The sequence below is a fragment of the Mytilus edulis genome, chromosome 6, assembly GCF_963676685.1.
Source record: "Mytilus edulis chromosome 6, xbMytEdul2.2, whole genome shotgun sequence".
In the NCBI taxonomy this organism is placed as follows: Eukaryota; Metazoa; Mollusca; class Bivalvia; order Mytilida; family Mytilidae; genus Mytilus; species Mytilus edulis.
This window is the reverse complement of record NC_092349.1, coordinates 24,073,154-24,100,593: the sequence shown is the minus strand read 5'-3', so window position 1 is coordinate 24,100,593 and position 27,440 is coordinate 24,073,154. Positions and strand designations below refer to the sequence as shown.

The window sequence follows — 27,440 nt, the reverse complement described above, 5'->3', positions numbered from 1 at the left end:
GTTAGTTTTACTATAGAAATCCTTGCTATTACGATATGCGCAGTTTCTGGGTTCTGGCTCGGGATCAGCAGTTTGAATATAGCAGTTAATTGTAAGGGAAGTAACTCAAAATGTAAATAAATAAATGAGAAAATGCAGAACTTCTTGAAGAACTTTCCAACACAACGTCAACGAACGACAAGAGTGACAAGAATTTTGACACGAACAGCTTACACAAAAGCAACTACATTAAATGATAATGAATTTGAATACACTGCTCTATTCTCTAGTGCTCGTTTAGGTCACTTTACACAGCCAAAACCTCAGTTGGGAAATTTTCTGAAACAGGACCAAACTTTGTTGAAAATTCTTCAGAAGAATTTACCAAAACAGGTATAAGTTGTACTAGCACATATTTAAGGGAGCTACCATTTGAGTTTACAGGGGCAGAGTGGACGTGGATAAAAAGGGTGGGACAGGAGTAACCCAGTTTTGGGTAGGAAAAATAGACAGGATAAGACACTTTACAATAAAATAAAAAGCAGGATGACAATTTATGTAAAAAAAAAGTCAAGATAAACTAATAGATAAAGGCATCGCCAAATAGATTGAGGCATCGCCAAATAGATTGAAAAATAGAAAGGCAGGACAAATTACAACCTAAAAAAAGTGCAATTTTTCATCCCAACCTATCCCCCCTCCAAAAAAATTTAATAATAATAAAATTAAATTGTAGCTTCCGAAGCTTTGTTTAGTTTTTGTTATAGATTTGCATCTGGTGGCTACTATACTTTAAAGCGTTAAATAAAATCTTCTCATAGGTAACATTGTCGTAAATGCATGAAAAGCTGAAACAACTATAGCACTCAGGGACCAGTTATTGCAACATATATTTTTTTTTGCAGCTGGTTTAAATAAAAGTTTGCAGTTAAATTGGACAAACCAAGTAGTTGTCCATAAACATTTTGAAATGTCCATTTTCAAAAATTTCTGAATTATGTCGATTAGTCATGGTCATGATGTTCCGTTCAAGTTGTTTGCAAAAACTACAATCATGATGATATAAAAAAAGATATATTAGTTAAAATGTGAAATTGTTTTATAAGTTAAACATCTTACAAGAATTATTGCCCTTGAAAGCAAATTTTACCTATTGACTTATTAAAAGTTTGATAAACAATTGATTTGAATTTTGAATTCAATCACATGCACGACATGCCTGTTAATGAAAATGTAATTCAATTGTAATATTTTTGGTATAGTAATAGTGCCTATTTTACATTCATACTTTTTTAGCATTACCAAACAGTAGAAGATGATCTACTCAGATTTAGTGAGAGGATTGCAATAGAAATTGATGACCTTGGTTTTCAATGTGAAAAAGAGAAACCGTATGTTCAGACATTTGATGCATGGGGTAACAGAATAGATCAACTGGTTACCTGTGAAGCATGGAAGAAAATGCACAATATTTCAGCAGAAGAAGGTCTTATTTCTTTAGGATATGAAAACCCCAAAGAAGAATGGAGGTTAGATGTTATGTATTTATTAAACATTTTATGGTGTCAGTTCTTATACCATTATTCATATCGTTCAATAACAGTTGCATCAGAATGGAATTAAAATTATTGTGTTTCAAATTTTGCCTCCATCAGTTAATATTTTGATGGTTACAAATACAACAAAAATTTACTAAAGTGTACTAGCCAGTACACTTGCAATCAGTAACAAACATGACAAAACCAATCATGAAAATGTAGAATACTGTTTTACATACATCATTGTACATGTCAAAGTTTAAAGTTTCATTATTCCTTATTTACAATTATTTAAATTTAAGGGAGCTCACAGGTCTAAATCAATATTTTTTTCTAATATAGGATTTTGCTATTTTTTTCTATGATTAAATTTGATCTTATACCTAATAAAAAGATAAAATAAAAATATTGGGTCCCCATTCTATTAAGCTCACAATCTGCCTCCGAAAGAAGCATATATATATGTTTGTAAATGTCCTTTTTTCTGTTGAACTAATAGGAGAAATATTGGTAATATTGAAATAAAAAAAAGAATTTAATTATAGAAACCACCGCTTAAATTTTACAATTTCTTAGTTTATGTATAACTTATTTGAAAACAATAATAAAAAAGATAGGTCACAGATGAGTTAAAAAAGATATATTTCAATTTAAACATAAAAAAAATCCATTTTTGCACCTAAGGGAGATAATTTGGAGCTTTTTCAATGATATTGATAAACATTTTTAAAGTCATCTGTGGCCTAACCAAATTGATTTGTCTGGGTGATTTTTGTACCATGTTATAAAGTAATAACTAATAGTGTAATAAATAAATTTGTAATGAAAAAACAAATGTTTAATTTTTTGCTGATATTTTTTGTACCCGCGAGCCTCCTTAACAATAATATGTGAAACAATAGAGTAACACTGTAGTTTAATTTTAGACAGTACATGTATATCAAGCATGTCACAAAATTACTATCTTTTGTTTTTAAGTGAGTCCCTGAAGAATTTTATTAGACATAGCCTATTAGTGTATTGAAACACTTTTATTTAAGAATTGAATGCTTCTTTTTGTAACTTCATTGGGGTGTAAAAGCATTGACCGAAGTACATTTTGTATGAAGCGTGGAAGGGCTTCATTCTAAAAATATGCCCATGGTCAACGCTTTAACAACCCTATGAAGTTACAAAAAGAAGCATTCAATATTTAATATTACATTTTTTGCTAGGATCATGAAAACTATGGTGGAGTTAAATGATAACTGCAATTTGTTTTTCAGACGTTTACATCAGATGTCTAAGCTGTACATATTTGCCTCATCCTCTGGACTTTATAGTTGTCCTTTGGCTATGACAGATGGCGCTGCAACAATTATAAGAGTAAGTACTTTTTACTTATACATTAAGTTTCCAAATTGATCATGTTCTTGTATCACAGATTTGTGATTGAAGGGTCATGTTATGAATATTTAAATATATGGAAAACAGTTAAATTTTTTTAAAAATCACCGCATATTTTCTTTTTTCCTGCAGTCCTTCATTTGAGCATTTAGTTTTAAAGTGGAACACATAAATTATTCTTGCACTATAAACTTCTGTCTTGTGGTGAAGAGGTGGTCATGCCTTTTACTAATAAATGTTTAAGAGTAAAGATAAAAAAAAAAATAGCTGTATTTATATTTGGTTTTACACTAGAATTGTTCTATTTTAGCAGACAAAATATATTGATTGAAAATCTTTATGCTATTTACAATCATTGACTGTATATTACTGTAAGCCACAATTTATGTTTTTTATGCTTTCTCTGTATAATTATTCATGATATTTTTGTAGAGAATAGAAAACCCAACCAGTCAATTACTTAAGGCTTTTGAAAACTTAACTTCAAGAAATCCTGAAGAATTTTGGACATCTGGCCAATGGATGACTGAAAAGAAAGGAGGATCAGATGTAGGTAAGGGGAGACAACTTTAGAGCAGACAGGAAAACCATACAAATTTCAGATGCCAAAACTTTGATTTCCAGTTGCTTTGGATCTGAAAACTTATTAAGGTTATCCTGGTCATTAGGTTACACAGGATTGATTACTGATAAAAAGAAGTAAAACAAAATTTGCAAGATTAGAATATTAGAAATGCATAAAACTAAGGGGTTTTTATACGACCGCAAAAATTGAAAAAAATTTCGTCGTATATTGCTATCACGTTTGCGTCGTTGTCCGTGGCGTTTTAGATTTCGCACTCTAACTTTAGTAACAGTGAATAGAAATCTATGAAATTTTAACACAAGGTTTATGACCACAAAAGTAAGGTTGGGATTGGTTTTGGGAGTTTTGGTCCAAACATTTTCATAATTAGGGGCCAAAAAGGACCCAACTAAGCATTTTCTTGGTTTTCGCATTATATATTTAGTCAGTCAAGGGTCTAACTTGAATAAGTTATCAGGGGAAAATAACATGCATGTTGTTATTACAGACACGTTCATGAGTTGTCTTCTCTTTTTTCCTGAATCTGTAATAACATATGTTGGTTATCAGTGAAATATATCAAAAATGTTTTATCTTTAATGGGCACTTGGGAATTCTTAAAAACTTTTGCGCAGTAGCTTAATAACCCTGATAACCCTGATAACTAATTTTCTAATTCCATTGATACAATTATGATTAACCATGGTAAGACACTTGGAATCTTGCACAGTGCCTCATTACAAGCTCTGTTCATCATTTCTTACAATGAATTGAAATACATTCTTATGCAAGTCAGAGCAAAGTCTTATATATATTGCAAAGATTAATACACATAAAGAAAATTATAAAACAATAAAACTTGAAAAGAATTTAACAAAATGAAGGTTGTATATTTCCCCCTTTGAAACATGTAACATACATATGTTATTACAGTTTTTTGATATTTCAGCTCACAATAACAACATGTATGTTATTTTCTCTAATAACTTATTTAAGTTAGACCCTTGACTGTTAGTTTAAGTCAATAGAAATCTATGAAATTTTGACATAAGGTTTATGACCACAAAAAAAAGATTGGGATTGATTTTGAAAGTTTTGGTTCCAACAGTTTAGGAATAAGGGGTCAAAAAAGGGCCCAAATAAGCATTATTCTTGGTTTTCGCACTATGACTTAAGTATAAGTTAATAGAAATCAATGAAATTTAAACACAAGGTTTATGACCACAACAGAAAGGTTGGGATTGATTTTGGGAGGTGAGGTCCAAACAGTTTAGGAACTAGGGGCCAAAAAGGGGCCCATATAAGCATTTTTCTTGGTTTTCGCACCATAACTTTAGTATAAGTTTAATAATAGAAATCTATGAAATTTAAACACAAGGTTTATGACCATAAAAGGAAGGTTGAGTTTGATTTTGGGAGTTGTGGTCCCAACAGTTAAGGAACAAGGGGCCCAACGGGTCCAAAGTTTAACTTTGTTTGATTTCATTAAAAAATAAATAATTGGGGTTCTTTGATATGCCAAATCTAACTGTGTATGTAGATTCTTAAATTTTGGTCCCGTTTTCAAATTGGTCTACATTAAGGTCCAAAGGGTCCAAAATTAAACTTAGTTTGATTTTAACAAAAATTGAATCATTGGGGTTCTTTGATATGCTGAACCTTAATATGTACTTAGATTTTTTATTATTGGCCCAGTTTTCAAGTTGGTCCAAATTGGGGTCCAAAATTAAACTTTGTTTGATGTCACCAAAAATTAAATAATTGGGGTTCTTTGATATGCCAAATCTAACTGTGTATGTAGATTCTTAATTTTTGGTCCTGTTTTCAAATTGGTCTACATTAAAGTCCAAAGGGTCCATAATTAAATTAATTTTGATTTTAACAAAAATTGAATTCTTGGGCTTCTTTGATATGCTGAATCTAAACATGTACTTAGATTTTTGATTATGGGCTAGTTTTCAAGTTGATCCAAATCAGGATCCAAAATTATCATATTAAGTATTGAGCAATAGCAAGAAATTTTCAATTGCATAGTATTCAGCAATAGAAAGAAATCTTCAATTGCACAGTATTGTGCAATGGCAAGAAATTTTCAATTGCACAGTACTGTACAATAGCAAGCAATCTTCAATTGCACGGTATTGGGCAATGGCAAGTATTTTCAATTGCACAGTATTGTGCAATGGCAAGAAATATCTAATTGCACAATATTGTGCAATAGCAAGAAATTTTCAATATTCTTTGAAAATTTGAGTTATCTTTCATTGTCCAGAGTAGTAGTTGAATCAACTTAAATCATTGTTTTATACAGTGTACAATGCATATTCACTTTTACTACCAACTGATAATTTAAAACAATCTTTACCATTCAGTGATAAAAAGCACTTTTTTACATTTTAATATTTTATGATGTATTTAAATGAGTAGTTATTGTTAGGGACTATTAGAAATTTGAATTGAGATAAGTTTTGGGATGTGAATTTTTTTTTATTTATATTCAACAGCATAGTGAATTGCTCAAAGACAAAACAAAAAAATTAAGTTTATTAGACCACATTCATCCTGTGTCAGAAACCTATGCTGTGTCATCTATTTAATCACAATCCAAATTTAGAGCTGAATCCAGCTTGAATGTTGTGTCCATAATTGCCCCAACCGTTCAGGGTTCAAACTATGCGGTTGTATAAAGCTGCGCCCTGCAGAGCATCTGGTTTACTCATCTTTTCTTTTTAAAAAAGCATATGATTTGAGAACAGTCTTGACAAATAAAAAAAAAAAGCAATTATCTTACGTTATAAAGAGAGATGATTTGGTAATATAAAAGAATTTTCTGCAAATATGTCTTCTTTTTAATGAGCAAGAAATAATAATAATAACCAAATCTTGATCTTTGCATCTTTAAGGACTTTATTAGAGCTTACTTAAAAAAATTATTTTGAATCCTTATTTACTTATGGTATATCCATTCTCCAAAGTTGATTAACCTCTAACATTCTATCTATCTTGTGAAATTTGTGTTTTTGAATTTATTTACATGATATAGAAGAATCTTCTCAGCTATATATCTTCAAGTTCTGTTCAATAATTGTTTTTGTTTTTTAGCTAGTGGTACAGAAACAGTAGCTGTGGAGCAGGATGATGGAAGTTACAGATTACATGGTTATAAATGGTTCTCTTCAGCAACAGACTCAGATATGGCGTTCACATTAGCTCGTGTAGTTGATAAACAGAATAATGTCATAGAAGTAGGTCAAAAATGTGTATTGTTTTCTATGAGGATGACCATTTGATTTTCTGAGGAGGGGAGGGGGGAGGGATTGGACTGAAAAATGACAACATGAGTAGAGCTTAATGAATAATTGTTGATTAAGACGTTGACAGAATCTGTATTCTGACCCACAAAATGCTAGATATAAGTGTGAACAAAATATGAAAAATATAAATGGCAGTGCAAACCAAATTACATATAAATAAAAGTGATGTGGGGTATACATGAATGAAACAGCAACTCAATACCACAAAGCTCTGAAAGACATCTAGAGATCAAAATGAGGTAAATGTAATCAAATAGGATCAAACTTTACATAGTCTAAAAATATGAACAAATTTAATGGAGGCTATCAAAAGATATGCAGTTTAAACCAAATTCATTTTAAAACATTTTGTTGAATGATAAGAAATATTAAAATATGACATTAGACAACCATGCTTCAATTTTTGGAAAGATTAGAACTTGTTCTAAATCTTTACTTAGGCACCACCCTCCCTAACAACAGGACAGGTTACCTACTGTTACTAAATGTATTCACACTAAAATATAGTTCCCTATGGTTCTCATGCATTTGCACATAATACACATACAAATTGGGGATATTATTGGAGCAGTTCATTCAAGAATGTATGTCATTAAGGTGTGTTGATGTGCAGGCTTTTTTAAAAACATTTTGATTAGGTAAGTGGGTATTGATTCAACTAGTATGATTGACAACTGTCATTATCACTAAACAATCAGAGACAAGTTGGACCTTTATTTACAATGCCCCACCTCCTAAACTGCCAAACAAATTGACCACATTACCTATCAACCTCAGTCTTACATAATTACTAGCTAATAATTACACAGACCCTCCAATATACATCTAATTCTTAATAAACATGTACTTGGCCTCATAATTGAATACATAAATGTGTATTTTAGGTATTTGATATTTATAAGGGTGATAGATTTATTTATTGCAAATTACTTTTGATCTACATTACAAAAAGTGATTCTGTAAATAATATCTGAGAGATGAATAATTAATGGATTAACAAGATCTTAAAAAAATAAAATATGAATATATAAAAGGCATTCAAGTATGGCCTATAATTTACTTGATAAATAGCCATTAATCATCTGTAATTAATCAACAATTTAGATTAGTTCACTTTTTTTTTTATCAGGAATTGGCTTGAAACAGTTTTAAAATTTTAAAACTTTTAATTATAACAAACCATTGATTATTTCCCATCAATCATAACATGCATTATGTCTATTTTAGTCATTTGAATTTTTTTTAAAAGTAAATAAATATTTTTGCAATCAAGAAAGAATCCACATTTCAATAAAATAAGTTTTTTAATTGGTTTACGTTGATAAAGTACATTTGCAATGCCCTGTGTTGAAAAATACTTAAAAAATTGATCAAAACTTTTAATCTTCAATGCCATATAACCTCTTTTTCAACTTACAAAATGCCCCAAAACAACATTTTTCGATTTTTTATTTGCTGGCACTTTAAAGTTTTAAGTTGTTGGTCTAAATTAATGTCTTACAAGGATAGTTGGTAACATTTACTAGAAGAATTTTTTTGGGTTTTTTATTTTTAAACATGTTCAGAACCGGCAACATAACTTCCATAAAATATAAACTGCAGTTTCAATAAAATTGTGCAAATTAAGAGACCCATATTATTTAATTTGAGCTCATTTTATCCTCATACTGAAAAAGCAAGTTTCCTTCTAAAGACAAATGCAATTTTCAGCAATAGTGCTTTATGAATGTTAATTTTCCCCCACCATACCTTAATATGAAATAATTCAAACTACTGTTCTAATCTTTCCATGAGTGATATCCATCACTTTGATTAAGTTCTGAAATGTGCGAAATGGTAGGAAAAAATCAGCTCTAACATCCCTGTTATTAACAAGGAAATAGTATATGTGGTATGGGTTTTGCTCATTGTTGAAGGATGTACAGTGACCTATAGCTGACTGTGTGGTATGTGCTTTGCTCATTGTTGAAGGCCATACAGTGACCTATTGTGGTTTATCAATGAGTCATTTCAATTTTTTGTGTAGTTTTCTCATTGGCAATAATACCACATCTTCTTTTTTTAAGAACAAACAGTTCATATATAGTTATTGGATGTAAATTGATATTTTTTTTTCAACAGGGTACCAAAGGACTATCATTATTTTATTTGGAAACTAAGAAAAATGATGGTAGTTTGAACGACATTCAGATAATTAAATTGAAGGACAAATTGGGAACTCGACAACTACCTACAGCTAAGCTATTATTGGATGGAACTTCAGCAGTTAGGGTAAGATATTTTACTGAAGAACTTTTAAATTTAGAATACAGAGATTATGGTAACATTAAATTGAAAAATTAGTTGAAAAACTAAATTGGGCCAGCATCTTAAGCATAACCTGTAGCACACCTTTAAAATACATGTTAGTCTGCTATCAAAAAGGAGATGAAAACAGTTATACAGATTTTGTCGGGCTGTTTTATTCATTTTCATCTTTCTTTGGTTTCCAACTAGTGACTTTTCTACTTATGAAATATTTTTCATTGACTAACACTCATAATTACCTGTTTGAGTGGAGATCATTGTAACTTATAGTGTTGGATAATCGGTTGAAATTACCAACAGATTATCTATTACAATCGATTGACAGCAACCAACCGACTATCGGTTATAATCGCATCATAATACCTTGCCCTTTTTGTTAAATGAAATCATGCATTTAGTCTCATTGTACATGTCTAATGTGTATATTCCATATCATTGCAGAGTTTATATATTCATATTTGATCTTTTGTTTCCTTTTCATATTCTGGCATGCTAAATTATAATCCTGGTACCTTTGCTAACTATTTATTTAGCAGTTAAAACAATGAATTAATAAGAGTCAAGATTCATATTGAACATATTTTAACATTTATTACCAACAGTGACACTTACGTTTCTAAATTTCAATAGTGTAACTCACAATACAATTTCAATAACATAGCTGTACAAACATTTGAATGCTTCTAATAAAGAAAAGATATATGAAGTTTTTAACTTTAAGAAATTTAAAATTAACAGTAAAAAATAAAACAATGCATTTGCATTATAAAATAATATAATATAATATACAGTAAACAAAGCGGATTAAGCCAATGTCTGTTAATTCGTGTAGAATGCTTATTTTCACTTTTATGGTCATCATTTTTCTGTCAATTGTGTCATTCGTGCGTCTGAACTTATAATTGCAAGAATGCGGAATTATAACATAGTTGAACCGTATCCGATTCGTGATTCTTATATTTTTTAATGGCGGACAAATTTCGGAAAAGTTTACAAAAATAAACGATGTTTGGCAAGCAATTTGGAAAGGAATATGACGTTTTTGATGCTACAAATGGATAACACATTTATAAAAGGCAATTTGCAACATGTTCTAATGAAGCAAAGAAAATATTTTATCTAAAATCGCGATGATTTTACGCACGCTCTCAAGTAACAAGTACCGGTATTGAAAGAAAGTATTTCATACAAAGTTATTAATTTTAAATAACATTCCATCAATCTGCAAATATTTATAGTCAATGCTTTTGTCACGTTTATAAAGAAGGAAATTGGTTATGTCTTTAATTATAGGATTTTGACATTATCATTGTCATTGACTGATGTTTTTTGTTATTATTTGTTTGACTGCGCATATAATATGCAAACCGCAAACGGACCGGAAGTTGATAAGCTAAAAGTCCGGAAACTTTAACGACAATCGATTGAACAAAATCCCAATAGATTATCGACATCGCCAGGCCCAACCAACTGATTTCCGACTTATTCCGATCATCGGAACAACACTAGTAACTTATAAACCATATTTGACATAGGATGATTAGAAATACTTGCTGTAACAAAAACACAATGAATATAAAACATTTTTGGAAAGCTAAGCAAAATTGACATACTTTTCTAAAGTAGTTTAGGTTAAATGGTTTAGTAAACAAAAGGGGAAAGGGGCAAAGGGGGGAATTCTTGGTTAAGGCAATTTGTCTGTACTGAAACTTTTGTAAGCTTCAGTGATAAATGTTTTTAGAAGTCCTTCCCTAACCCCCTCCTATAATCAGCTTTTATCTCTGCTGATGTTTTTCTCTTGTGTGTATATTTGATATTTTAGGTGTCAGAGTTAGGAAGAGGTGTTGCTGAGATTTCCAACATGTTAACAATATCTAGGATACATACTGCACTCATGGCTATCTCTAATATGAGAAAGTGAGTTTATTACGAAAATGGTCGACTTTAATTTGAATATACACTAAGTTGAAAAGTGCCATTGAAGTATCTTTATCAGATTATAGATCAACTTGTTTCTTTTTGTTTTTGTGATAGGAGATAAATTATATCATAATTTTTTATCATTCATTGATTATGATTTTGCTTATATTTTTGAGAACCTTGGAAGGCAGGCTTGTTTTATTTTAAAGCAGTTTATTTAATACAAGGCAATGAAAACGAAAAGTTCAAAAAAGATAAAAAACATTGTGTCTAAAATAAAAAAGCTTTTATTTCGGTCAATTGTTGATTTAAAATAAATAAACAAAGCGGTTTCACTTCTGGACTGAGTGATCATAGTTATCAAAAGTACCAGGATTATAAAAGCTATCATTAAATTGTAATCATGCAATAGACATTCAATGGTATTTTCATACTTTGTGTAATATGCATGAATTCAAGTCAATAATCAGAAAATCATAGCAAAATTCAGTAACGAAGATATCCTCTTCAAAAGTCCTTAATAGTCCTAGTTCTCCTATTTTTATGGAAATAATAAAACAGTTATCAAACATGTCAAACTGATCATAATGACTGGAGTCAGATGGATCTTTAACATGTGGACACATTGTATATGCAATTTTTTCTCCTTAGTTATTAGTATGTAAAATTTAAATCATTGCCATTTTTTGGTACAGGTGGAAAGAAAGATAGCCATGATAGCAGAATGTTTAAAAGTCACTGTTTTCCCTAATTAAGGAAGCTGGCTTGTCATGTTTTGGATGTTTTGTCAGATTTTCGGAATCCTCTGGTTTTATCCATTTAAATGCCTTAAAAAAATTTGCCCGGTGACCCCCATTTTTCATTTTGAATTTCTTTAACATGTATAATAATAAGTCATTTGTAAAAGTCTTATAAATTTTTATTTATTTTATAATAGTATTTGAGAACTTTACTGGTCAATGATAAATCTATGAAAAATCAAGAGAGAACATTTTCCCGCCAAAATTCCAATGGCTAATATCTCGAAAACAAGCACATGGACCCCTATATTGTTTTTGCTATTTTGATTCCTGAACTTATTCCATATCAATACATACTTGTTTTATGAAAAGTTATTTATAATGAAACTGAGCAGCGAACATCCTTAAAGGGATTGGGATAGATTTGTTAAGTTCTTTTACAGATATTTCTTTTCAGGTATTTGTGCCTACAGATATATTTACTTTTTTTTACATATCATACTGTATATCAACCTATATATTTTCCTGTCTTTATTCTTATCCAACCAACTTTGCAGGGATTTATTTTTGTGCTTTGATGATATCATACCAGAGAAGATCCACATTTGACTTATTGTAAGGATATTATTTCTTTTATTTTTTATAGCTTGAAAGTTGTAAATTGCTTGCAAAAAATTGTTGGTTTAATCCACTATAACGATAAGCTGCTAGCTTGATAATATGACATATAAGTCTAATAATATAATGAATCACAATATTTTCACTAAGTTGATGTTGAACATGTTGAATATTCAGCAATCTAATTTAAATTAAATCTTTGTGCTCACTCATTTTTTATTCTTGATCACTGTGTGAGTGTTAATTTTATGTCTGAAGTGTAAAAAAATAGTAAAATCCTTCCATCCATTCAAAAGTAAGTTAATTTAAATCTTTGTTTATTTGTTTGACTGTTGCTTGCTTAATGATAAAATATTCAGCTTCTTTCAGCTTTACACTGCCTACAATAATGCCTTAAGGCCTAGTTAATTTATCAAGGGGAATTAGCTGTAGATTAACAATCCTGCATAATATTAAGATGCCAGATGATTGGCTTATTCATCTAGAGAGAACTAACTAAATATCTTAATTTGTTGGTATAGATAAAACCAAAAATTTGAATGTTTGACTAATTTACCAAAGGTTTGTATGCAGATTTTAACAAATTCATGAACTACAATTTACTTCAATCCACTAAAATTGATATCAACGGAAAATAATTGAATCCACAGTTAATCCTCAATAAAAAACCCAAGCCATAATTTTCGCAGGTTGAACTGCTCAATGTAAATTTTTCAACAGTTATTTAGTATGCTATTTAGCTCTTGCAAACATTTCAATATTTATGTAATGAGTGTGTCAAAATATAAAATTTCAATTTAGGTATCTATGATGAGTTTATTCACAACCACTGGATCAAAGTGGACTGTTGGAGTTTTAATTCTGCAAGGTTATCACCAACCCAGTAGTTGGCACTTCTGTGTTGACTTGAGTTATCATTAATATGTTCATAATTATAAATTAAGTGCATGTTAACAAAAAACTTTCACCTTTTGAAATACTAAGGCTTTTCTACCTCAACAATAGATTACCTTAGTGGTATTTGGTAAAATTTTAGGATTTTTTGGTCCTCAATGCTCTATAACTTCATACTTTATTTGGCCTTTTTTACATTTTTTATTCAAGCACCACTGATGAGTCTTATGTAGACAAAACGTGCGTCTGGCTTAGATATAAAAATGTCAATGCTTGTATCTATGATGAGTTTATTCATGCACTTTTGGCACCGCTGATTATTGAATTTAATGTGCCACTTTATTTAAAGGTTTATAAAATTGTGGGAAATCAATGTTCACAGTTCTAACAAAATTGGTCAAATGGTATGCCTGTCGTCATTATGTATTAATATATATTTTAGACATTTGCACATTTTGTAGATTTCAGATCTAGGAAAAGGTGTGGCAGAAATTTCCAGTATGTTAACATTGACAAGAATACATAATGCTGTGGCTGCATGTTCAAGCATGAGAAAGTGAGTCTAAATTTATTTCAGCTCACCTGTTCACAGAACCAATGGAGCTGTCTAATTTTTTTTTTATTTCATTTTTTTACCTTCATTGGTAATAGGAACATCCTGTTTGATGAAGTTATACACTATACATTCAGAAATTAACTTGTGCATTTATAAATGCAAATCCACCAGAGAAAAAATGTGAAATCTTTTGCCCACAATATGATGAAGGAAAAATCACAACAGAAATTATGAATGCAAGTTTTTATTAATGTGAACCTAATACATGTACTGTCACATTTTCACATTAATAAAAATATTACAATAATTCTTGAATTTATGGTAATCATGTTATATTCTGCGTGTACCGGGGAGGCAGTTTAAAAGACTTTGGAACAGATACTAGTGGGAAAGTTTCTTTACCATTTATGATATTCAAATTATAAAATCAGTGAATGATTTGTTTGCACTGTGTGCTTGAATACCACCTTTTGGCTCTATTATAGGATCATATGTTGTTATTATTTATTTAAGTTAAATGTTCTATGAAGAAATTTAATGTTTAATTTAATCAAACTTAAGTATAATATTAAATATTTTTTGAAACTTTACAAAAACTGAGGACAATAGTTCTTTAACAACAGCTCTGTGTAAAATCCCTTATTTCCAAAACAGATTGTTTTTGTTCAGAGACGAGATATTTCATCATGACAGTTAAGGGGGCTTGCGGGTCTAAATCAATTTTTATGCCCCACCTAGGATAGTAGAGGGGCATTATGTTTTCTGGTCTGTGCCTCTGTTCGTTCGTCCGTCTGTGCGTCCGTCCGTCTGTCCCGCTTCAGGTTAAAGTTTTTGGTCAAGGTAGTTTTTGATGAAGTTGAAGTCCAATCAACTTGAAACTTAGTATACATGTGCCCTTTGATATGATTTTCTAATTTAAATGCCAAATTAGAGTTTTGACCCCAATTTTATGGTTCACTGAACATAGAAAATGATAGTGCAAATTTCAGGTTAAAGTTTTTGGTCAAGGTAGTTTTTGATGGTTTACTCACTTTTAATTCTACCAATTATCTATTAGTAAAGAAAACAAAAAACACAAAAGGGTTAATGAGCATACAATCGTATAGGCTGTTCCAACTTAAGTATATTATAGATTTTAAGTGTTTTCTATATATTCAGGTTGTTTTTTTGGATTAAAAAATTATTTAAAAAAATCAATTTTTTTTTCTCAATAATTTAATATAAATTCATTCAATTCATCCAACATGCATAGATGTACACAACAAATAACAAAAACAATGATATTCAGTAACAAAAGTGTCTTTATAGTTCATTAGTTTCTGAATAATATACATTAATACAAGATCTTTTATTGCAAACTTAGTTTAATAACTTTATCAATTTTATAAACGCATTGCATAAGGAAATATGTAAAATGAGGAGAAATACAATCTGTTATATATACTTAGTACATCAACAGTCACATTTTATTGAATAATTTACAAAGTCACAATTTACAATGTTTCACTTCATTCACCTCATTGTTCAGTTCAAATGGAGAAGATGGGATGCTGTGTCAGAGTAATCTACCACGTTGATGAGTCTTGTAGGTATCGGTCTTTCAGTAGTTGCAGTCTGGTGTCTACTAGTGTTAATCTGTATCGTCGGCTTTTTGTTTGGCGGGCTACTCATGCTGCATACTGGATAATGTTGCATTCTCTTAGTGCATGTGTCTTCCTTCAGTACTTTAATGATCTCGTAGATGTTTGGCTGGGCATGTTTCAGTCTCTTCTTAATTTTGTTGTGCCATCCTTCCAGGTGATGTGTGGTACGGGTCCACACTGTTCGTGCTGCGTTGTAGGTTGCTGTCTCATAGTCAGTAAAAACTCTTTCTGGTTGAAATTCTAACTGGCATTGTTAGTAATCATGATTATTAATTGAAAGATATTTTTTTTATTTTTTTTAAGAAAAGGCTACCTTGGAAGGAGATTACTGTTCAAATTGTGTCATATGTATAGCTTTGATACTGCAAAGTTGCATTTATATTCTAGTTGTTGTAGAATTGATTGGATAATTTTTTTTATTAAATTATCACAACAGTGTATCTTTAAAAAAAATAATTAAAAAAAGTTAAATAAAATCAATGATATTCAAATGAGATTTATTCTAATATATCTTTAGTTTCATTCTTTTACTTTTTACTTTTTTTCTCAGAATGTACCAATAGTTAAAACTTTTTGTTGATAGATTGGAATAATAATTCGTTTTTAGTGCACATTTTTCCTTTTTTTTATAAATAAAAATACATTTTCCTGTCAAAGTAACATAAAATATAGAAAAGTTTTGCACATTTTTCTTGATTTGATAGCAGAATATAATATTCTTTTAAAAATGTACAGGTAAAATAAAAGGTAAAAAATATTACTATAATTCAGAAATAAACTATAATTGTTAAAACAACAATTCCCTCTATGTTTACATATACATGTAATTAAAAGTAGGCAAACCAGGTTTTTGATAAAGTAGAAGTCCAATCAACTTGAAACTTAGTGTATATGTTCCCTTTGATAATATCATTCTAATTTTAAAGCCAAATTAGAGAATTTGTTCCAATTTCACAGTCCACTAAACATAGAAAATGATAGAGTGAGTGGGGCATCCGTGTACTGTGGACACATTCTTGTTTTCTTCTAATATAGGATATTGCTTTATTTTTCTATAAATGAACTTATCTTATACTTAAAATTAAAAAAAAATAAAAAAATGGGGTCACCATTCATTTACGCTCACAAAATGGTCACCAATGTGATAAAAAAGATATTTTAATTTTAATGCCAAAAAAATGCATTTTTGGACCAAAGAGAGATAATATGGAGCTTTTCATTGATATAAACATTTTAAAAGTCATCATGGGGCAAACAGAATCGATTTTATTGGTTGATTTTCGTACCATATCATTAAGTAATAACTAATATACTAGTGTAATAAATAAAAGTTTGTAATAAAAAAAACAAAGGTTTAATTTTTTGCTGAAATTATTTTTCCTGCTAGCCTCTTTAAAAGATAAGTAAGCTTCTGTTTATACAAACTAAGTCACTTTTATTTTCAGATTATTAATATTATCTAAAGACTACAGTTTAAAGAGAGAATCTTTTGGTAATCGACTGTACAATTATCCTCTACATGTACAGACACTGGCCAGATTGGAGGTAATTATTCCGTGGATGGTCAGCTATGGTATAATTTGGTACATGTAGTACATATATATTTTTTGCCATGGCCAGAAAAAAAACCCTTGTTTCTTTGATGTAAATGGAAACATAGAAAAACATATATTTATATACATGTATCAACAAAGAAGAAAGCACAAAAACAAAAGAGTCATCATAATACATTATATTTGGATGGAGAGTTGTCCTATTGACACTCACACCAAATCTTCCTATATCTATTAAAAAAAAACATCTATGCAATTTGTCCCACTTTAAATCTTGTAAAGAATATAGAAGTCTGCATGAAGGGGACCATATATTTTTCCTATTAGATTTTTTGGAAATTAAATTAGTGAAGTAAAGAAAGATTTTAAACATTCAATATTTTTGCATCATTACTTTTATGCTATTATTAAAACAATAGTCATCTTTTCCTCCAATAGTATTGGTTTGAAGAAGTTGACTGATGTGTACATTTTATAATTAACAGACTGAAGTGAGAGCTGCCACCTTATTTGTTTTCCAAGCTGTGTTACTGTTAAGTAAACAAGAGAGTGGTAAAGCTACTGAAGATGAATTACACTTACTAAGATTACTCACTCCTCTTATCAAGTTATACACAGGTAAACAGGTAAGTTTCAGGTAAACCTAACACTTACTTAGATTACTCACTCCTCTTATCAAGTTATACACAGGTAAACATGTAAGTTACAGGTAAACCTAACACTTACTTAGATTACTCACTCCTCTTATCAAGTTATACACAGGTAAACAGGTAAGTTTCAGGTAAACCTAACATATTGTTTGGCTTTCCAGACTTGTTGTGTACTTAAAGGTCTATGCTCATTATCTTTGTGTGTCCACATATGTATCGCCAAAATTTACTGCATGTTTTCGTATGTTTTTTTTAGTATATGTAGGTGCATCTAAGATACTCCCACTAGTCATATTTCTTGTTTTGAGTTTACTTTGGTATTTTATGCCCCATTTTTCGGCATTATGTTTTCTGGTCTGTGCATTCATTCATTCCTCTGTCCTGCTTCATGTTAAAGTTTTTGGTCGAGGTAGTTTTTGGTAAAGATTGCATGAAATGCAACCAAAACCTTATTGGACTGACTTGATATCTAAATGTTCCAAGGCTTATTATGATTCTAACTTTTTACTGATAGGGCATCTGTGTACTATGGACACATTTTTGTTGAAAGTTTTATAATCGAGTGACAAAAAATAGTGTTGTATTGGGAAAGATCTGTCTGCTTTAAACTAAAATAAAAGTAATTTATCCTGCACTTATTTTAGCCTACCTCGCCAAAAGGGATATTTTTTCTATTTATTTGTTTTGAGCATCACTGATAAGTCTTTTGAAGACATAACACTCATCTGGCAAACACAATTTTAATCTTGGTATCTATGATGAGTTAATTGTACCAGACTAACACATTGAGCCAGATATCTAATAAGCTAGTTCACAAAGTGGCAGTTAGAAAACTTATGTCACTCTTCCTTGACACATTATTTTGACTAGGGTCCAAGCATTCTCAAACTTCTAAATGATGCATGCTTAGGGAAAAAGTAGCAAATACCAATTTTCAAATGGACAAATCCCTGAAAATTGATGTATTATTTGATTTTTTATAGCAAACAATTTCACTTTTTTTAGTAGAACAACTTGCCATTTAAATGTACTAACTATATCTATACCAGAATAAAAGTCTGTTATATTTACCACAAATATCAACTGTTGATTAATACATGTGATCCTCACATCCAAACAATCTGAATTTTCTTCTGATTGAATGTTTTTAATTATTTTTAATTTATTATTAATTTCAGGCTATGTTAGTAAGTTCAGAAGGTTTGGAAAGTTTTGGAGGTCAAGGTTATATAGAGGAGACTGGGTTACCTAATTTTCTTCGAGACGCTCAGGTAAGAATTTGGTTGATTTTTTTTCTATAAGAATCTTATCTTGTGCTCATCTTAAAACAGAATGTTCAACAGATTTAAAATGAAAAATATCAATACTGAATTAATAAACTGGTAAATAACTTGGGAAAAAAACACCCTTTTAAATTCTTTTTTTATGCTGAGATGAAAAAAATGCTTTGTCAGGCTAAAATCTTTAACTGTCTATTTATTTACCATGGAAACTAATATTTCTTTTTATTCATCCAGGTATTAACTATATGGGAAGGAACAACAAATATTCTGTCTTTAGATGTGTTAATATGTATCAGTAAATCAAATGGACAAGCATTGCTATCTTTAAAAAAAGATGTGACAACAAACTATCCAGTACGCCTTCAGAGTTATCAAAAGAAGCAGAGAAGTTACAAATGGCTTTGAAATCAGTATTGCAGTTTATTACAACAAATCAGGGAAATTTGGATGTTTTGAGTTTTGCTGCAAGAGATTTGTCTTATAGTTTGTCTAGAATATACATGGGTAAGTATAAATTTAATCTGATTTGTCCTAATATATATCACAAGCGACTGAAAATGACTAATTTATATGCATGACTAAATGATATTTTATTTCATTGAAGTTATTTTTTATACCACATCTTTTTATTTGAATATTGTTCATGTATCCAATTTTTTCTTAAGTAAGTGATCAAATTCCAATTTTAATTTTACTTATTAAAGAGGGGATTTTATATTTATAAGGAGAGGCTACTACAACTATTTAGAGGGTAACATTCTTGGATTGACAGATTTGAAAATGTATGTAAGGATGAAAATGTCTGACAATTGTTTCACAATTGACCATTTCTACATTTGTTTCAGGAACATTAATGATTGAACATACAGCAAGCTGCGGATTGTCACCAGTTGATATTTATGCATGTAAAAGGTAATAGTAATAGAGAATTAATCATTTATTGTACAAACATCAGATATTTTATATAAATATGGTAGGTACCTGTGTTTAATTTAAAAAAGTGACATAAAATTCTTGAGATATGCTTCATTTTGAGGCCTTCTCTTACATTAAAATTAAAAGTATCTTTAGATAACTCAAATATATGGACATAAGTTGTAATGTTTTGAATGGAAAAATGCAAAAAAAATATTTATTACTCTTTTTCCAGATGGTGTGAACAGCAACTATCTTTAGTTTCTAACCAGGACCAATACAGTCAACAAAGCTCAGATATGGACAAAGAACTTGTTTATGGATGAAATTCATTTTCCAGAAATCTGTTTATATATCTGTGATATCTATCGAACACATACAAATGACTTATTTTGTTGAGCATGATTTGAGTTGAAACTTGTTATTTTCCGATTGATATTAATGAAAACATATAATAATTGACTGTGATCAGGTTGAAACCTTTACCAGTAACGATTGGTCCTCCATGAAAATGTATTATTAATTTTTGTATAATGTTATAAAAAATTAAAAATTAGAACAGTATTATTAAAAATATGTCGCTGATGATGCGGAAATCATTACTGAAGATGTAGACTATGACAATTCACTTATGACTACTGTTGATTTTAATTAAAAATGAATTTTATTCCAATTGATGTGTGCTTTGAACAGTATTCAGCCAGCTGGTTTAAATTATCTTTATCTTTATGTGGGTTAAAAAAAATTAAAACAACACCGAAAATAAGTTCATGCATCCGACACGCTTTTTCGAATTGTGATCGGGAACCCTCAAAGCAGTAAAATTGAAAGCCTAGAATGTATCAGTGTTGAAACAGTTGACGAGTTTTATGACAAAAAATAACTAAAAAAAAAACCAAATTCATACAAGGTCAACTTTGCCTGAAGAAGTTTATCACTTTGTTTCTTCATAAATTATAAATTTATAAATGGGCAATTGAATTTAATTAATGCACATCTGGTGCAGAAAAATTGGTATCATTCATTTTATAAAGAAAGGTTTGTTAATAAATTGCTTCTCTCAAGTAACCTTTCATTTTCTGATGCTTTGATAAGTCGCACATTAATCATTTGAAGTTTAGATAGCAATGACACCTATTATCCTATTAGATCAAGGGTTTTTATACTGCAACACATATGGGGGGGGGGGGGGGGAAATTCCCTTCTGTTATTAAAGAAGAGGGACGAAAGATACTAGAGGGACAGTCAAACTCATAAATCGAAAATAAACTGACAATGCCCTGGCTAAAAATGAAAAAGACAAACAGACAAACAATAGTACAAATGACACAACATAGAAAACCAAAGAATAAAACTCCACCAAAAACTAGGGGTGAATTCAGGTTCCTCTTTTATAACAAATCCGTTAAATAGTCTTATTCAGTAGGTCACATTCATGAAAGGGAAGGGGATTGTAGTTACAAAGTAAGGAAAATATCCAATATCATTTGTGAAACGGTTATTCCATAAAGGTCAACCAACTCGTGATGGCGTCCGTAAAATATAGGAAGGAATGATTTCAACTTCACCATTTGGAACTCTTGGTTTAATAGCTCACTTGTCAGCAACAACCCTCTATCAAGAAAATAATGATAGGAAATGCAATATGATATCGTATCCATTGGGAGATATTTACCCCGTATGCAGGTGTTGCTACTTAGAAATGGAAAGTTCACAATTGGAAAGCTAAAATCATATTTTTTGTCGTAAAGTTTTGTTTTCAACCGACCCTCATTGGCAATTTCTAGCTGTATGTCAAGATATGAGGCCGACTTAACTGAATATATTGTACCCTTTATCCAATTGGTATGATATATTATTCAGTGTTGGGGTTAATTAATTCTCCGGTTACAAAATATGTTGCATATTACTTATAGAATTAACTTTGGAGGAGCATAACAAATATCAGTCTGTGAAAAAGCGAATGCAGAAAATTATTCCTTTTATGGACTGGCGATATCGTCTAATATGACATTGTATATATGCAGACGCTCCAGGTGTTTTGGTCAATGAAAAATATATTCCAGGATTATATAATGCGTGTAATGTTTTTTTCCCTGACAACAATAAATTACTAGAGCGTTAAATAGATAAAACCCTACTTTTTCAGGCCGTTTTGATGGAGAAAATCAACTACATCAGTTCAACAAGAATCAAGATAAGATTTTATTAAGAAGATACCAACTTGAAAATATATTATTCAAATACAAACAACAATTTATTCACAAACTATATTCAATAGTTAGATGAAAGTAAACGTGTTTAATTTAATTTGCTGTGTTTGTCTTATGTACATGAATAAACAAATACTACAAATTCCAATATAGATGTGATACTTAAACATATACTAGCAGGATTTTGACATTTACCATTAAACAAAAACAAAATGATCTGGGATTCTGTAAGCTTAATATATATCTATCTGCATAGTTTGATGAAAATCCAAGTTGATTTGAAAAAGTTATTGAAACAATTAAAGATGCCCATCTGAATTAAAATAATAATTTTTATTTTTACCTATTGTAAAATCAAATTCTAACATTTCACAGCAATACATCAAACTACCAAATAAGCTTGAATTTTGTAAGATCAATATTCAATATAGTTAGATAGTCTGATTTACACCAGTCAAAACTAAATGTGAAGGCCAAGACTAGTTGAGATAGGTCGAGACAGCTCGAGCCTTGGTCAAGACTCTTACACCAAAATCATCAGGTTCTTAATCAGACTAATTAAGTAAAGTCTAGACCTAGTCGAGTACACTTAAGTTCAGTTAAGTACAGTCGAGATAATGTCGAGACTAGTCGAGTGAAATGTGTGCTCTATTTAACTGGCCGAGCACAAAACATTGGTCAATCCAGACTCTGAGCAGTTTGTAGTGTTATGTAAAAGTAAAGATAAATAATCACCTAGTTCATTTGTATGATTTTAGTTTAAAGCAACTATATGCACATGATTTATTTGTTTTACACAGTTTGATTTGAAGAAAGACCGACATAGTTCGTTGCAATATTACTAACACAATTATTTATTAATATTCCTGTAATTGTTATAAAATACACTAAATACTAGCAACATAATTAGAAACCTAATCTTGATTTTTATCCAATTTTTAGAAATTTACCTGTGACGTTACTATTTGTGGCGTTGATTCATTCGTGTAACAGACACACACTTTATAATTATATTAACAAGGTGATTTTGTGCACTGGCCTAGATTTATTAAGTATTCGTTGTTATTCTGTTTGTTACATGTCAGAATGTACTATGATATTGTTTATTTAACATTGTCATAAAGCGCGGAGGTTTAGCTAGCCACAAAACGAGGTTCGCCCAACCATTTTGTTTTCTTAAAATGTCCTGTACCAAGTCAGGAATATGACAGTGGTTACCTAATGGTTCGTTTCTATGACTGTTGCATGATTGTTTTTTTTGTTTTTTGTTTAACTTACGTTGTTTTCCTCTTGCAGTTGATATGTTTCCCTCGATATTAGATTGTAAACCGGATTTGTTTTCTCTCAATCGATTGGTGACTTTTGAACATTGGTAAACTACCGTTGCCTTTAGTTGTCTATTTATAAGTCAGTTATACAAAAAGGAAATATAATTATAAGTGTACCATTGTTGAAATATTACATAAAAATTACGACACTTTTCAAAATTGCAAGCAAGAACCGAGGACCAAAACTGGTTGCACCGACCTTGTAAGCGTCTCATGTTATGTGTATTATTAATAATCGTCTATCATACAAATATTTATTTAACATATGCCGTAAACAGGCAGAACATGTCTAAAATAGTATAGCTTAGGATCCGTTTTGTAAATTTCCATTTAAAGGGACCTATTAAATATCTAATAAGGCATTTATCAGAATACATACAAATACTCTAGGTCTGCCATTTATACACATAACTACATATTTTTACATAACATTTTTACAGTTATGTAAGGGCACGACAGAACTACATACGACAAATAACTTCTATTAAATGTACCAAGTAAAATACGTAGATAAATATAGGAAGATGTGTTTTGAGTGTCAATATGACAACTCTCAGTCCTAGTTACAATTTATAAAAGTAAACCATTATAGGTCAATTTATTGTCACTGATGAGTCATTTGTAAACGTTTGCATAGCAATGTTAACATCGAACGATTGTCCAAGGATTGAAAATTATTACAGGGCTAATGAAATCTCAGTATTGAAACTCAGTTATGTTATCCGTAAATAGTGGACATATAGTCAATATGTGTATGTTATTCTCAACTTTTACAATATAAACATTTTCTAAGTGCTCGATTTAAATAAAATAGTTCAGTCTCAATCCAGTATGGATTACCGCTTATTCTAATCCTATAGATTGATTTCCAAAATCTAAAATCTCTTAGATCCAAATATTTATCGAAACAAATTAGAGTTTTGAGGATGAATAAGAATTAAGTTTCAATACGTTGTTTTTCTCTTGCAGTTGATATGTTTCCCTCGATATTAGATTGTAAACCGGATTTGTTTTCTCTCAATCGATTGATGACTTTTGAACAGCGGTAAACTACCGTTGCCTTTAGTTGTCTATTTATAAGTCAGTTATACAAAAAGGAAATATAAATATAAGTGTACCGTTGTTGAAATATTACATAATACTTACGACACTTTTCAAAATTGCAAGCAAGAACCGAGGAGCAAAACTGGTTGCACCGACCTTGTAAGCGTCTCACGTTATGTGTATTATTAATAATCGTCTATCATACAAATATTTATTCAACATATGCCGTAAAGATACCATTAAACAGACAGAACATGTCTAAAATAGTATAGCTTAGGATCCGTTTTTTTATTACCATTTAAAGGGACCTATTAAATATATAATAAGGCATTTATCAGAATACATACAAATACTCTAGGTCAGCCATTTATACACATAACTACATATTTTTGCATAACATTTTTACAGTTATGTAAGGGCACGACAGAACTACATACGACAAATAACTTCTATAAAATGTACCAAGAAAAATACGTATATAGAAATAGGAAGATGTGTTTTGAGTGTCAATATGACAATTCTCAATCCAAGTTACAATTTACAAAAAATAAAATGTATAAAAGTAAACCATTATAGGTCAATGTATTGTCACTGATGAGTCATTTGTAAATGTTTGCATAGCAATGTTAACATCGAACGATTGTCCAAGGATTGAAAAATATTACAGGGTTAATGAAATCTCAGTATAGAAACTCAGTTCTGTTATCCGCAAATAGTGGACATATAGTCTATATGTGTATGTTATTCTCAACTTTTACAATATAAACATTTTCTAAGTGTTCGATTTAAATAAAATAGTTCAGTCTCAATCCAGAATGGATTACCTTATTCTAATCCTATAGATTGATTTCCAAAATCTAAAATCTCTTAGATCCAAATATTTATCGAAACAAATTAGAGTTTTGAGGATGAATAAGAATTAAGTTTGGCTTGATCTTATTGTTATATTTTTTTTACAGAGAAGATACCGTTTTTTTAAAGTTACATGCTTGTATGCTCAGCTTTTCAAAAATACAGTATATGCTTGAAAACCATGTTTTCACTTTATTATTCCTTACTACCTATGTAAGATCACTTTTTGTTTTGTTTACACTCACATATATTTCAAACATTTGATATGTTACTTTTCAGATGTTTCTTTTGATAACACTTTTTCTAAAATATATTGATCAGTTTTCTTGCATGCAGCTGATTTTACAGAAAAACATACCCAGACTTCACATCCACAGGTTAAAATTGTCTTTAAAATGTGGTCGTATAAAAAAAGTAAATTTGAAACACTAGGGATAGAAGATGGCACACTTTGTTGTAATTTAAAAATTCTTTCATAGCCTTTTGGTACAATTCACTCTTACATTAAACTAATGTCCAACTCGGTATAAGTGTGATGCCCAAATATTCATAATTATAAGTAAAACTTATATATCTCGTATATGTGAAAAGGGAGATTTACATGTCTCCAAATTTGATTAATAGTATTATAAGTATAAATAGGACTTTCTCATTCCAGGTAAAGATAACCTTAGTTGTATTTGTCATTACTTTTTGGAACTTGAGGTCATTTATGCTCTTCAACTTTGTACTTGTTTGATGTTCTAACATTTTTTATCTGAGCGTCACTGATGAGTGTTATGTCGATGAAACGCGAGTCTGGCGTACTAAATGATAAGCCTGGAACCTTTGATAAATATCGGTTCTGTTCTATCTGAAGACCACTTATACAATTACAGTGTTTACATTTGCAATGAAAGAATCAAATAAAACGCAATCTACTTCCAAAATTAAATAATTACTAACAAAAATAACAAACTACAAGGTATATCAAAAAAGGGGAAGTCCATACAATGTAAAAGAAAACAACCAAACGCCCGATTAACTGACGACAGGAATGGAAAATCTACTATCCTATTCCCGACTTGCTGAAGGACTTGTCTGATACTACACTAATCACACATCAATTTACTATTAACTATTCCAGTCACTATCATGTTGTCACATAATCATCGATGTACAGGTAACTAAATTATTTATAGGACACACGCAGTATATAGTATACTGATACAAACATAAATTTAAAAGACAAAGTTTTTTTTTCTGAAATGAGTTTTAACACAACTTTTGATTTGTCAACCCTGTATACCACCATTCTCCATGTGAAAATATAATTACAAAAATACTTTGAACAACAAAGTTATTTTATATTTCTTCCTGTGTGTTGTTTAATATTCTGACGCCAAACACGCCACTCTACACTAGCGTCAATGTGAACTGTGCCATTCAGTCACAGGACTTCAAATATTTCAATCCTTTATATATATATATAAATAAGCAATGAATGTGGTTGTTTTATTTGATAGATGCTTTTTTTGCTTCTTTGTTAAATATTTGTTTGTGTTTGTTCTAATTGTGACATATTGATCACTGCTGTGTACCCCTATATTGACAATTTTACCTATTACATTGTATTATGTCTGTTTTGTTCACGCATCGTTGTAAATATGATGCACTTTGAAACAACTGTCATGCAAGTGAGAGCTTTATCGCTATAACACCAGGTGCAATCAACAATTCTCTATATTTGAAAATGTCTGTTCCAAGTCAGGAATATTACAGTGTTGTTGTCCATTCGTTAGATATGTTTAGTCAAGAGGTAGATTGTTCTAGTCGTTTATCATGCGTTGTAAAAATGGCCTCAAAAGGAATATTGTGTGACGTCAAGGCTTCGATAATCTCCAGCTATACTTGCGGAAATTTTGATGTGATTTGCTAAAATACTCTGTACTCTCCACAACATCTGGTCAAAAACAAAATTACAAGGGTATATCATACTATTCTGCCTTGGAGTACTCCAATTGTAACATTTTACCTTTCAAACGGCCTCTTTTCACTTGTACTTTTATACGTTTGTTTAAAAAGTCAGTTATTCTTTTATCATTGGATTTTGTCATTCGGTAAGGGACTTTCCGTTTTGAATTTTCCTCTGAGTTCAGTATT

The 27,440-nt window shown here is 30.3% G+C and overlaps 1 protein-coding gene across 1 annotated transcript; it reads left to right on the top strand.

Moving 5' to 3' along the window:
- Positions 1-112: 112 nt before the first annotated feature.
- Positions 113-20,277, top strand: LOC139527380 (acyl-CoA dehydrogenase family member 11-like). Its single transcript, XM_071322793.1, is given in 14 exon segments — positions 113-372; positions 1,276-1,508; positions 2,783-2,882; positions 3,336-3,456; positions 6,571-6,713; positions 8,904-9,053; positions 13,723-13,817; positions 16,906-17,005; positions 17,499-17,639; positions 18,842-18,934; positions 19,181-19,286; positions 19,289-19,450; positions 19,792-19,858; positions 20,097-20,277. Coding segments are annotated over 14 exon segments (1,842 nt in total). The 5' UTR covers positions 113-132; the 3' UTR covers positions 20,188-20,277.
- The last annotated feature ends 7,163 nt before the right edge of the window (positions 20,278-27,440 follow it).